The sequence below is a fragment of the Penaeus japonicus genome, unplaced genomic scaffold (assembly GCF_977035675.1).
Source record: "Penaeus japonicus unplaced genomic scaffold, GWHDUDI00000001_assembly GWHDUDI00000002, whole genome shotgun sequence".
NCBI lineage: Eukaryota > Metazoa > Arthropoda > Malacostraca > Decapoda > Penaeidae > Penaeus > Penaeus japonicus.
Window position 1 is genome coordinate 38080491 of NW_028234404.1, and position 12500 is coordinate 38092990.

Genomic DNA, 12500 nt, shown 5'->3' on the forward strand with positions numbered 1-12500 from the left:
GTTTTGGGGTAGTCTCTTGGGTCTTAACAGGTGAGGCTGGAGGTAATTAGGTGTCTAGGTATTATTCATGTTAAAGAGTTTCATCAGTTATTCGTTGACTCATGTATTCATATGACTTTTTCAGGCAAAATGGCTGTTTTGTCATTACTCATTTTGGGGCTGATAGCCGGCTTGGGTGTGGTGGTTAAGGCAGTCCTATATTTCACCGCAAAATCTACGTCAGACAATCCCTTCAAGGAACCTGTGACAACACCAGTAAAGCCCAAAGTTATCGACCAGAAGAAACGAGATGCAGTCCTCAAGCAAGGTGAGTTGGGAGGGAAATGATTTTTTTTAGTTTGTTTATCATGGTAAAAATTGGGCTTTTACTGGTATTCTCCTCAAAAGAATTCATGAAACTGATTGCTGTAGCTTGGAAAATTTTTTGGATGATAAAGGCTAATTGTCAAAGTATCTCTCAATCTATTTGTGAGAAAAATTATTTCAAATTTTATTAACACAGCTAATGTATACTATTCTAGTTCTAATTGGGATACTGAAAGGAACATAATCTAATATATATATTATATATATATATATATATATATTATATATATATATATATATATATATATATATATATATATATATATATATTTATATATAATATATATATATCCCGGTTTAGTGAGAATAAAGTCCCAGCAAACTTGGATGCCATAGTCGTGGGCAGTGGTATTGGGGGTTTGTCAGCAGCAGCAATTATGGCCAAAGCCGGAAAGAGGGTGTTGGTTTTGGAACAGCATGACCAGGTAAAGATAATTTGTTGAGGTTGTTTTATCTAGAGTCGTATCTTGTGATTTTAGAGTTTTTTTTTTCTTTTTTTTGAATTCTCGGCTCGGAGATATTTAATTGGAGATAAAGATATCCTTGAGAAATAAAGACAGATCATATACACATGACTATGCTTGATATGAACTAAATATTATCAGTTCTATTTGTTCTGTTCTCCAGTAATTAATTTTCACATGTCTTTTCACAATACAGGCTGGAGGTTGCTGTCACACCTTCATTGACAAGAATTATGAATTTGATGTTGGCATCCACTATATCGGTGAAATGCAGTATCAGTCCGTTACCAAGACGTATTTTGACCAAATCACAGACGGACAAGTGGAATGGGAACCACTAGGTATATCTCTTTAGTTTCTTTTGACAGTAATACAGGTCTGATTTTATATATAGATATATATATAAACTGTGTATTATATTTTCTACTGTATTGTGTTTTAAGATTTGATTCTTTCTATTTTTTCTTCTTATGTTTTTTTCTTTATTTTCTTCTTTCTCCAATATTTTTTTTCTTTATTTTATTTTTTTCCCTATATTTTTTTCTTTATTCATTTCTTTCTCCTATTTTTTTTTCCTTTATTTCCTTCATTTTCCTATATTTTTTCTTTATTTTTTCTTTATTTTTTTCTTTATTTTCTTCTTTCTCTACTTATGTTTCTTCTTCCTTATCATCTTATTGTTGTACATGTCCTTTATAACCTTCCTCCCCCTACACCTTCTCCACCTTTTCCTTTATTCATTCTTAATTTTCTACTGTACTTTCTCTTACCCTCAGACGAGACGTACGACGAGATCGTTTTCTCTGAACCAGATAAGCCACTGCGCAAGTACCCAGTTAGAAGCGGCATAGGGAACTGGCCTTCTGACCTCAAGAAGCGGTTCCCATCAGAAGAGGCTAATATTGATAAGTATGAATGACGTTGCTGTATACATGGTGAATGATCAGGAAATGTTTTGTATTTTTATCTTAATATCATATGTTGTGTGTGTGTGAGTGTATATATCTGTCTATATATCTATCTATTTCTGCATATATATCTATATCTATCTATCTATTTATATATATATATATATATATATATATATATATATATATATATATATATATATATATATATATATATATATGTATATATATATAATGTCTATAAAATATATGTTAAGTGCAGTTATGGTGTTATATATTTATTAACTCATTCATTGGTACATATTTGCTGATTTGTGTTTCATCTCCAGATTCTTTGCCTTGGTGGAAGAAGTCCGTGAAGGCAACACCAAATCAATCTTAGTGAAGGTGCTTCCACTGTGGCTTGTGTGGTTTCTGAATACTACTGGCCTTCTTAACTACCTCACCACTTTCTATAAATGGAATGCAAAATCCTGCAAGGAGGTTGTGTATGTAAGTATTAATCAAGTGTTATTTTCTTGCTTTTAATCATAGTTGTCTTCATTTCCTTTCCTGTTTTCACTTTATGCATACATATTCTTCCTTTGTAATCAGTAATCTTGTCTTTCTATTTTTTTCCCCAGCTTTCTCTCCTTGCTTACTCTCTTCTCCTCCTTTGTTCTCCACGTCCTTCACTCTCTTCTGCGTCCTTTATTCACTCTCTTTTCTCTACATATTCTCTCATTTTTCTCAGTTCTATTCCATCACAATCTTTACAGCCAAGACATTATTAATATTGATTTGTACGTGCCCTGGAAATGTCATTATTTTGAGTGAGCTTGATGTATTGAAATGTATGTACTATTTAAATGTCTACGTGTATTGAGACAATTGTTTCCGCGCATTAGGGAATAACAGAAAACCAGGAACTCCGTGACATCTTCTGCTATTGCTTTGGGGACTTTGGGACCCCTCCAAGCAAAGCAGGCTTCCCAATGCAAACTCTCCTCCATACCCACTTTCAGAAAGGTAAGGGAATATGTTCAATACCTATTCATAAGGGAGGTTATTGTAAATTTTGTTGGAAATGATAGTTGATTGATAGATGATTCCACAAGACTGGATGTTTGATTGATATTATGATATGTGGGTGAGAATTAGACTTTCTTCATCAGAATTTATTTAATGATTATAAGATCAAAACCCGTATTGTCCTATGAAATTATTTATTTTCATGTATACATTTTTCGGCAAGGAATATCTATCCCCTTGCTTATTCACATGTGCTATTATTTTAATCCAGCCTTAATTGTTTCCACATCTTAAAAATATGTTAAATGAACATACAATCTATAGAAAATAAGGAAATATGGTGATTATTTACAGGTGCTGGATACCCCATTGGAGGAGCATCTGAGATTGCTTTTCAGATTATTCCTGTTATCGAGGCGGCTGGTGGCAAAGTGCTCGTGCGAGCCGAGGTGAGCAAGTTTGCCTTTTTCTTACTTCTGGTCTTTAATATTTTCACTTACACACATATTTTTCATACGAACTTACTTATCATGTTATTGATACCATACATGCATGCCTGATTCATGTCTTGCTAAGATTTATGTGCATGTTCATTTCAAGGAATATGCTTTATAGTTGTACTTATGTGAATATGGTACTTTGTGCACACATTTATAAACTTATTGCATTGTTAATAATTGTTTTTGTGAGGCTTTGGTATATATTGTTGTAGTGTATGGAGAGAAGTACTACAGAGAATTTCATGACATTTCAGGTCACTAAAATTGCTATTGACAATAAAGGAAAGGCATGTGGTGTTCAGGTGAAGAAAGGAAAAGAGCTTTATAATATCCAGGCTCCAATGGTGATTTCTGCAGCAGGTATGATAAAATTTCATATTTTTCATTTGTTTCTCTCTCTCTCTCTCTTTCTCTCTCTTTCTCTTTCTCTTTCTTTTTCTTTTTCTCTATCTCTCTTTTTTTCTCTCTCTCTTTCTTTTTCTCTCTCTCTTTCTTTTTCTCTCTCTCTTTCTTTCTCTTTCTTTCTCTTTCTTTCTTTCTTTCTTTCTTTCTTTCTTTCTTTCTTTCTTTCTTTCTTTCTTTCTTTCTTTCTTTCTTTCTCTCTCTTCTCTCTCTCTCTCTCTCTCTCTCTCTTTCTCTCTCTCTCTCTCTCTCTCTCTCTCTCTCTCTCTCTCTCTCTCTCTCTCTCTCTCTCTCTCTCTCTCTCTCCTTCCCTCCCTCTCTCCTATCCCTCCCTCCCTCCCTCCCTCCCTCCCTCCTCTCCCTCCCTCCCTCCCTCCCTCCCTCCCTCCCTCCTCCCTCCCTCCCTCCCTCCCTCCCTCCTTCCCACCCCTTTTTAATTCACTCACTCTTTCTCTTTACCCCCCCTTCTCTACTTCTCTCCTTCTATCTCTCCCTCCCATTCCTCCGTAATTCCCTTGTCCTCCCCTCCCTCCTCCCCTCCTTCCACCCCTACATCATAAGCCTCTATTTACACATGAGTTATTCATATATTCTTTACCAATGCACATATACTACCTTTACAATGAAAACATCATCCTCATTACCCACAGGTCTCTACAACACATATGAGCGCATGCTGCCTCTGGACATCGCATCATCTTCACGGATATGGCCAATATTGCGGGACCTTGAACATGGACCAGGTGCTATGTCGGTGTTCGTAGGCTTGGACTGCCCTGCTGAAGAACTTGATATCTATCACAAGAAGAATGTCTGGTTGTTCTCAGGCAATGATTTTGATAAGGTACTTTATTAACTTTTTTTTTGTGTGTGTGTACAGTATATGGTATATTTTTTTTTCTTTTTTTTCTAATATATTTTATGTTGATAAGACAGACATCTAAATCAATTTTACTAATGATATGGTAAATTTCTGTTTAATTTTCTTTCAAATGGAAGAACAGTTACCCTATATTGATATTTAAAGAGATAAATTCCTCACGGTACCTTGATTTAGCCATGATTTATTTTCACTGAATGTGCCAATCTACCCATGGAGTCCAAGGGCATAGCTAAGTCTAAGGAGTGTCAGAGTGCAAGCTGTAGTGAAGTCTTTGCTAAGTTCTTCTTTTGTCTTTGCTAAATTTTTCTTTTGTCTTTGCTAAGTTCTTTTGTCTTTGCTTTCCTACCACCTGACAATGCCATGAATGTATAGCTGCCAGTTGAGCTTATTGATGCTGGGGACTTGCACTGTTCAGAATGGTTTTATTTCTTTTATTTTTATGTAGTTTTTTACTGATGATTATGCAAGTTTCTAGTCACAAAGGGGTAAATTCGTAGGCCTACCTGACTTTACATATTTATCCCTTTCCTTGAATTTACAGGATTTTTCTTTTTGTTTCAATTACTATTATTATTGTTGCTAACATTATTATTATTCTCAGTATTATTATTGCTATTATTATAATACTAAAGACAACAATAATTCTTTTAAAAAATCAAGGAATAATGTAACTAGGTGAGGTCAGGTAGGCCAATTAATTGACTCCTTAGAGATTAAACCCTTGTGGAGCCATCTGTGTGAAAAAGAAAAAAATAATGATAAAACAAACCTATAATGGACAGTGCAGCATACATGCACTCCTAGCATCATTGGGTTACAATATAAAACAAAAAACATGAGAAAATTATGGTCTTTTATGATTTATTGCACGCCACAAGGTGGGAGTAAAAGGGGTAATTGCACAGTCTACAAGTTCGAATTAACATAGAACAGCAGTATTTTTATTATCCACATTCTTATCAAACCCTCTATGATAAGTTTTCATACACAATTTAGTCATTTGCCATTTAGTCCATTCATGTTGCTTTTGTAATTACAGCTGACTCTGAATTACTTAAACCTCACGCGGGAAGAAGCCCTGGATGTTGACATACCTCTTCTCTTCATCTCCTTCCCTTCAACCAAAGACCCAGAATGGAACAAAAAGTACAAAGGTAAATTCTGTGACAAGATCTTACATTGTTCTAAAGCTCCATTTTTGTTTTGCCTCTGAACACATTTTTGTTTCAATCTATATTTGAATTCATCCATTGATGCTTGACCCATTGCGGAGAGGTGTCATGACATACATGACGCAGGAGTTTTAGGCCTAACGGCGGGTGTCATGACATACAGGACTTAGAGGGATTTTGGATCCCTGTTTCTTTCTTGTACTATGAGTAATGTTTGAGTAATGATGACAGTTGCAATCGTAATTACTATAATTGCAGGTAGGGTCATTTACCAAGTAAAATTCAAGCCAAACGCATCCACTCGGCATCACTTGTTACAAGCACTCCGCAGGGATAAACTCCTGATCATTAAACTATATTCACAGGCAAAACAACCATGGCAATTGTTACCCTAATGCCCTACCACTGGCTAGAACAGTGGAAAGACGATCGTGTGATGAAGCGAGGTGATGAGTATGAGGGCATCAAGAAGACCTTCGGGCACAAGGCAGTCGAACAGGCGTGCCGGCTCTTCCCGTCAATTAGGGTACGACAGATTTAATGCGTGTATGAAAACACAAATATTTCCTCTTCTTTCTTTTTTAAGTTCTTCAAAATTACCGTCGGATAGATAAATACTCTTGGTTTGGTTGTTATTTATGTTTCCTTTTTTTGTGTGTGTGTTTAAATCATATATCACTTAATCAAGATCTAATCAGCATCATTTATAAAAAAAAAATGAATAAAAATGAGTACATATGTCTTTAAATTGTAAGAAAAAACTATCCAGATAAATTCCTCGATCATCATATCTTCACGAGTGCTGAAAGGAACATATATTCCAGGATCACGTTGATTATGTTAACGTCGGAACGCCTCTGTCGAATCAACACTACCTTGGAGCCCCACGGGGAGAGATCTATGGCCTGGACCATACCAAGGAGAGGTTTTCAGCTTGGGTCAATGCTGTGCTCAGGCCTAAGACTGACATACCTGGTAGGCTTTTGTTTGTTTGTTTGTTTTAGTATATTTAAATAAAGTATAAGATGTTTGAAACTCGTGAATGAAGACGAATTCGTATTTTTTATTAATTGCGTTTTCTTTTTCATATGTATCTGATACTGAAATAATGATTTTTCATATCATTGCAGGCCTCTTTATATCAGGACAAGACATCTGTTCCTGTGGCTTCTCAGGAGCCCTTTGGGGAGGTCTTCTATGCGCTTCTGCAGCACTCGAGCGCAATGTATTCAACGACCTTGTTGCTGTTCACAAAAAAGGGAAGGCAGTGAAGAAGTCAAATTAACAATGATAAGGAATGGATCTTTCCACTCATTTTTCTCTGGTGGAAAGTGTTCCAACATCCTATTGCTTGATGTTGTATGTTCGTAGAATCAGTATCTGGATTTGGATTCACCATTTATATACATGTGTGAGATGTTGATGTGCATTTTCTAGTAATTATTTTTTGTATCATGAGTTAGTTTGAAATTATACTGCCATTGATAAAGTTTGTGAAATTCAATACATGGTGCTATTAAGAGTAGGTTAAAAAGTATATATTTTTTTGGTGAGTAATGTAAAATAGACCAGTTTAGTTGTACAAGAATGAATGGCCAAAACACTGGATATAATTCCTAGCATTCCTCTGGTAAAATCACTTTTATGCTTGCTTTGTTAGTGAATAGGAATGAGATTTTTCTAATCAGATAACTTAATATCAAATATCGCACAAATGTTTTACATGGAAACATTCATACTTTATAGTTATAGTTATGATGGAAATGAACAGATTAAGCTATATTTTTTGCTGAAGAATGTTAACCGATGGATACATGCAAAAAAAGGTGTATCTGTGTAGGACCCAGCACTTTTGACATAAGTTTTGACATTTGTAGTATCTTTGAGTAAAAAGTTTATGCCTCTTGTCATTTTATCAATGAACCTTTCTGGTTTATAAGACCATCTTCTTTCCCCATGATTGTAAAATCTACATTAGTAGTTTCCACATCAGTTACTTTACAGATGAAAAGAGGCCAGTTTGTACTCATGTTAAAGAAACATGACCTCATTATACTATGATTGTAAACTGAATTTCACCTTATTAAAACAAAGATAACTCACAGGAGACAGTTGTTTAAGAATTATGCTTAGTATTTTCAGAAAGGAGGAGATATTATATTCAACTTTATAAAGAGCAATGAAATGGGTGTAATAGTAGAAGATTGACATGAACTTATAATGATTTAAATAGCTTTCTCGATATTTTGATATTTTGGGTATATTTGTTTTTGTATATTTTACAAATTTTAAACCACTACTGTAGATCCGTCATATTGTAATATTTGAATGTTCTAGATAATTTTGTAGATGTATATGTAATATTATTAACTTATATATGCCAACTCATTGAAATTTAATGGTAATGACAGAATCATGCAGTACCTATACCATGTTTGATAGATGAAAATTAAATAAATGACATTTGTATAGAAGATCGTTCCCTTATCCTCTTATTCTTACAAGACATTTCCAAGAATTAGTAATTCTATTCTTACATAAAATCAAATCCAATTATCTCTAGTTGCAAAATTGAGAACCCAAGTATCTCCCCTCTTTCTTCCCCTTGCAACTGAGGTAAGAGATTGCATTGCATATTGCACATGTGCTAATTCTCTTTGATAGGAAGCAGAACTGTTTTTCTAAGAGAGTGAGTGCATGAGTGGATTGATTGGTAAGTAGGTGAGTGAGTGAGTGTTCAGGTAGGTGGGTGTGAGAGAGAGAGAAAGAGAGAGTGAGTGAGTGAGTGTGTTTGTGTTTGTGTTTGTTTGTATATACAGAATTCCAGAAAGTAAAAGGGTACATTTCTTTTCCTGATACGACTTCACAGGCAACCTTAATATGAGTAAGAAAAAGTGCAGGAACTGTTTATATTATATATATTATATATATATATATATAATATATATATTATATATATATATATATATATATATATATATATATATATATATATATATATATATTCATTATGTATATATATAAAAGTGTGTGTAAAGAAAGTACCAACACCCCTTTTCATTTGATCATGTATCCATTTGCAAACACCCTGTGTAAGGTATATACTTGTGACTGAAAAGAATATATCTGAACTCCAGTAGACTTTATGTGGTGTGGTTTGTAACAAGTGACAGAAAAAGATAGAGGTTAAGCAAAAGCAATGGCAAAGCTTCATTCTAATGATTCATAAATAGAGCAGTAATAAAATATTTCTCTTTACTGAACAGAGAATACAAATAATAACAATGGCTCCACTGATTCCAGAAGCCAAAATTTCAATTACATTTGGGAATAATAATCTCTATACTTTGATTATATACAATATACACAAAAACTTATTGCTTGATATTGTTCAAACAATAAATTCTGGAAGTAATTAAATGTGAAACCAATATCATTAAGAAAGCCCTTGCTGAGAAAATGATAATTAATTACATAATAATGCTAGAAAAACACAAATTTTCATCTTAAAGAAAAAAAAATCAAAATACAACCACAAACTTTAGCCCCTTAAATACAAGACTTAACAGAATACAAAACAAAATTGCAGAATAATTTCCCATGACTTTATATTTCCCCCAAATCCTGATAAAAACATGGAAAAATAAGCAAAAAATACATACAGGCATCTTCACTATATGACTAGATTCATTCCTCAAAATTTAATATTAAGGTGATCATCCTTATACCAATAGCATTTTAACATCAGTTCAACTACTCTAGCCACTCAAAATTAATAATTATCATAAAAAAGGCCCAAAATCACTTAAGGACTGACTGAACAATCACTTCAAATGCATGGCTTTTCCTTTGCCTTTTGCCCTGGATTCTAGCAGAGTCACTTCCCTATGCTTAATGGCCATTTTGTAAGAGAATCATAAGACCTGTTCAGATCAAGCACAAACACTGCAGCTGGCAATACTGCAGACAAAGACTAGGTATGCTCTTCACCATGTGGCATAATGATCATGTGATCACATTAATCACAGATCACATAATCTATTGAAGGTAATCATGTAGAGAACTTTAGGGAGGGAAAATCAAAGATCATATGGCAAAAGATGCTTCTATGTCGTCATATGTTCACGGAAAAAAACAGTTTGGTTGGTTCTGTAAACAAAATATGTACAGTACTTGTCAAACATTACATAAATATACATTTGCATGACATTTGTGGTTATTATAACATAACCTTAATTTACTTCACATATGAAGCTTTTTTTATTGTATTTTGAATATGACAAAAGTATTTTTCACTTATTTCTTTTTCAGGACTTGTACTTTACCCTGGCCTAGAAGGCTTTTTAAAACCTCCATTTCTGCTGTAATTGCCTGCAGTACCTCAGCCTTCTCTTGCTTCATCTTCTGTAGCTCTGCAATGGCCTTGTCCTCTTCAGCTTTGGATTTTTCCATTATTTCTTCAAGCTTTTTTCTTACTCTGTCCATGTTCCTCATGCTTTTCTTGTTAGGACTGACACTGACAGAATCACTTTTTCTCTTTTGGTTAATCGTTCTTTTGTGCACTTTGGTGTTCTCTTCTTCACTGGCATTATCCTTCACCTCAATATCTCTCTGTTCCTGTTCATCATTTTGCAATATACTGCTGACCTCTCTACGACTTTCTGGTTCTTCTGCATGCATTTCCACTTCTTCAGAATGGACTTTCTCTCTTCTGTTATCACCTTCTGTTGATTTTATTAACTGGTCTTCTTCTGCTGCATCGCTGTGACTTGGTAAAGTCTGTTGGTCATCATTCTGTTGATTTTGCAGATGCTCCTCTGTCTCAACCTTGTCACTAACTTCTCCATTATCAAATACTCTTTCAGATGCAGCTTTGTCATTTTCAGAACTAATGCCAAGATTATCCGTTGAATGACCCACATCTCTGCTACTCTCGCCACCTGAATCTTTTGATGGATTATCCAAAATGTTGTCAGCATTTTCTTCAGAGAAAGTAGGAAAATCATCCTCTTTCTCTGACTGACATTCTGGTTCTGGTTCCTCCTGGCTAGTTTTATGATCTCGAACTTCAGTTACAAACATCCCTGTCTCCCATTCTGATGTGTTTGTATCACTTTCCCATTTCATGTCAACGTCATCATTTTGTACTTGATTATTTGCCTCTGTCTGCTTCGTATAATCTGCTGTACTTTGTGTGTCAGTATCTTCCTTACTCTCAGGATCATCATATATTGGTTCAGAACTATCATTCTCTTGATCAGAATTTACAGTACCTGGTGTTTCTTTACATATTCTAATATCATTATCCACAACTGTCCCTTCCGATAGCCTTGTATTTTCTCCCATGTCTGATACTGGTGTGTTACTGTCTATACTTATCTCTGTATCAGCTGCAGTAACATCTTTTGTACTCTTACATTGTGCATTGTCACTTTGAACTGACAACTCTTGTACTATATGTTTATCCTCTGCGACATCATCCTTGCACACGCCCTCGGATAATCTTTGTACTTCTGTCTCCTCCTTCCCATCAACCTCCACGTCTGTAGCCAGGTTTTCTGCTTGTTTACTGTTTTCACTGGAATCCACTGGGATGGGATCTTCTTTTATATTATCAAGAGTCTCATTTATATCTTCTGATATCACTCCATCTTGACTTCCATCTGATGACACTCGAGGTTCTAAATCTACATCAGCTTCAAGCTGCCCATCAGCTCTGGCATCATTTTTGCAAAGCACTTCCTGCTCTGCATTCAAACTGTTATCATCTTCCGACTTTGTATTCTCAGTCCCTGTGGAATCATCATTACAGCTATCATTTCCACCCTCGTCGCCCACACCACACACCTTTCCTTCCTCTGCCCACGCAACTCCACTGTCCACTTCTTTTCCTTGGTCATCCAAGTCATCTCTTTTACCATTCTGTGTTTCTCCATCCTGCGCTTCTTTTGTCTCTCTCTTACCATTTATCCAACGACCACCTACATCCTTATTACAGCCGTTCTCTGTCTCGAACTGGTCTCCCTCCTGTCCCTGCGTAAAAACCTGAATAGTGATCTGGTCACTTATGTCCATGGAGTTGCTGGAACTGTCTGAGCTGAAAGGGTAATTCTCAGCGTCCTTTTTCTCCATGCTGGAGAGACAATCCGATTCTGACATTTTGTTAATTTAACTTATTAACTTGCATGTGTCAAACTCCTGCAGCAGTCTGAGAAAGCTTTACTATACTGAATAGCGGAAGTCTGAAAGGAGAAAATATAATCTGTTACTATGAAGGGCAAACAAAAACAAAATATGAATTCATTGTTAGTGCTTCAAAAAAGTCCACATACTCATGCAGGAATCAGTCAAGAAAGGCGAAAATATGGAAAGTTGCAATGGGAACCAATTGAATATATGTATCAATATGAGCCTAAAAAATGGTAACAATAAATAGAAGTGAAACCATGTGCTGAACTTATTTTACTAGATAATGTATGCTCAGGTGAAGACATTGCACTGCCAGTTCCAATATTCCACATTTTCAAATATCGTAATGTAGATTTTTTATGTGGGTGGAATTAGTATTTACAGAATTGATTGTTTAGCGCATTTCTGTGTCAGATCAAATGACAGTTTAGTTTATATTGGAAATTACATTCTAAATGGAATTGGAGGAATAACGATATCTACAATTCATACTTTTCTTACATTTGCCATTTACTTGAGAAGATTCACATCTACTTATAAAAGGAATATACAGAAAAGTTTGATAACACTAGGATGAAACAGACTTAACTGTATACCAATGTTAA

General features: G+C 35.0%; 2 protein-coding genes across 5 annotated transcripts in view; one reads left to right on the forward strand and one right to left on the reverse strand.

The window, feature by feature from the left end:
• LOC122246148 (all-trans-retinol 13,14-reductase) overlaps positions 1–8180 on the forward strand; it is a 10181-nt gene extending 2001 nt beyond the window's left edge. For 3 of the 4 annotated variants that reach the window (XM_086550478.1, XM_086550495.1, XM_086550488.1), the window contains exons 2-14: positions 125–309; positions 663–791; positions 1027–1171; positions 1607–1739; positions 2068–2230; positions 2626–2746; positions 3104–3198; positions 3504–3609; positions 4302–4495; positions 5574–5688; positions 6072–6232; positions 6531–6681; positions 6837–8180. In XM_086550478.1, coding sequence (XP_086406604.1) covers positions 130–309; positions 663–791; positions 1027–1171; positions 1607–1739; positions 2068–2230; positions 2626–2746; positions 3104–3198; positions 3504–3609; positions 4302–4495; positions 5574–5688; positions 6072–6232; positions 6531–6681; positions 6837–6991 — 1848 coding nt within the window. In that variant the 5' untranslated portion in view covers positions 125–129 and the 3' untranslated portion in view covers positions 6992–8180. Of the gene's footprint in view, positions 31–124; positions 310–662; positions 792–1026; positions 1172–1606; positions 1740–2067; positions 2231–2625; positions 2747–3103; positions 3199–3503; positions 3610–4301; positions 4496–5573; positions 5689–6071; positions 6233–6530; positions 6682–6836 lie in introns of all 4 variants that reach the window. The other variant, XM_086550485.1, reaches the window with a different exon arrangement.
• A 728-nt stretch (positions 8181–8908) lies between these two features.
• LOC122246147 (uncharacterized) lies at positions 8909–11970 on the reverse strand. Its single transcript, XM_086550500.1, has one exon. It carries the CDS (start codon positions 11863–11865, stop codon positions 10003–10005), a length of 1863 nt encoding a protein of 620 aa, XP_086406626.1. The 5' UTR covers positions 11866–11970; the 3' UTR covers positions 8909–10002.
• Positions 11971–12500: the final 530 nt, after the last annotated feature.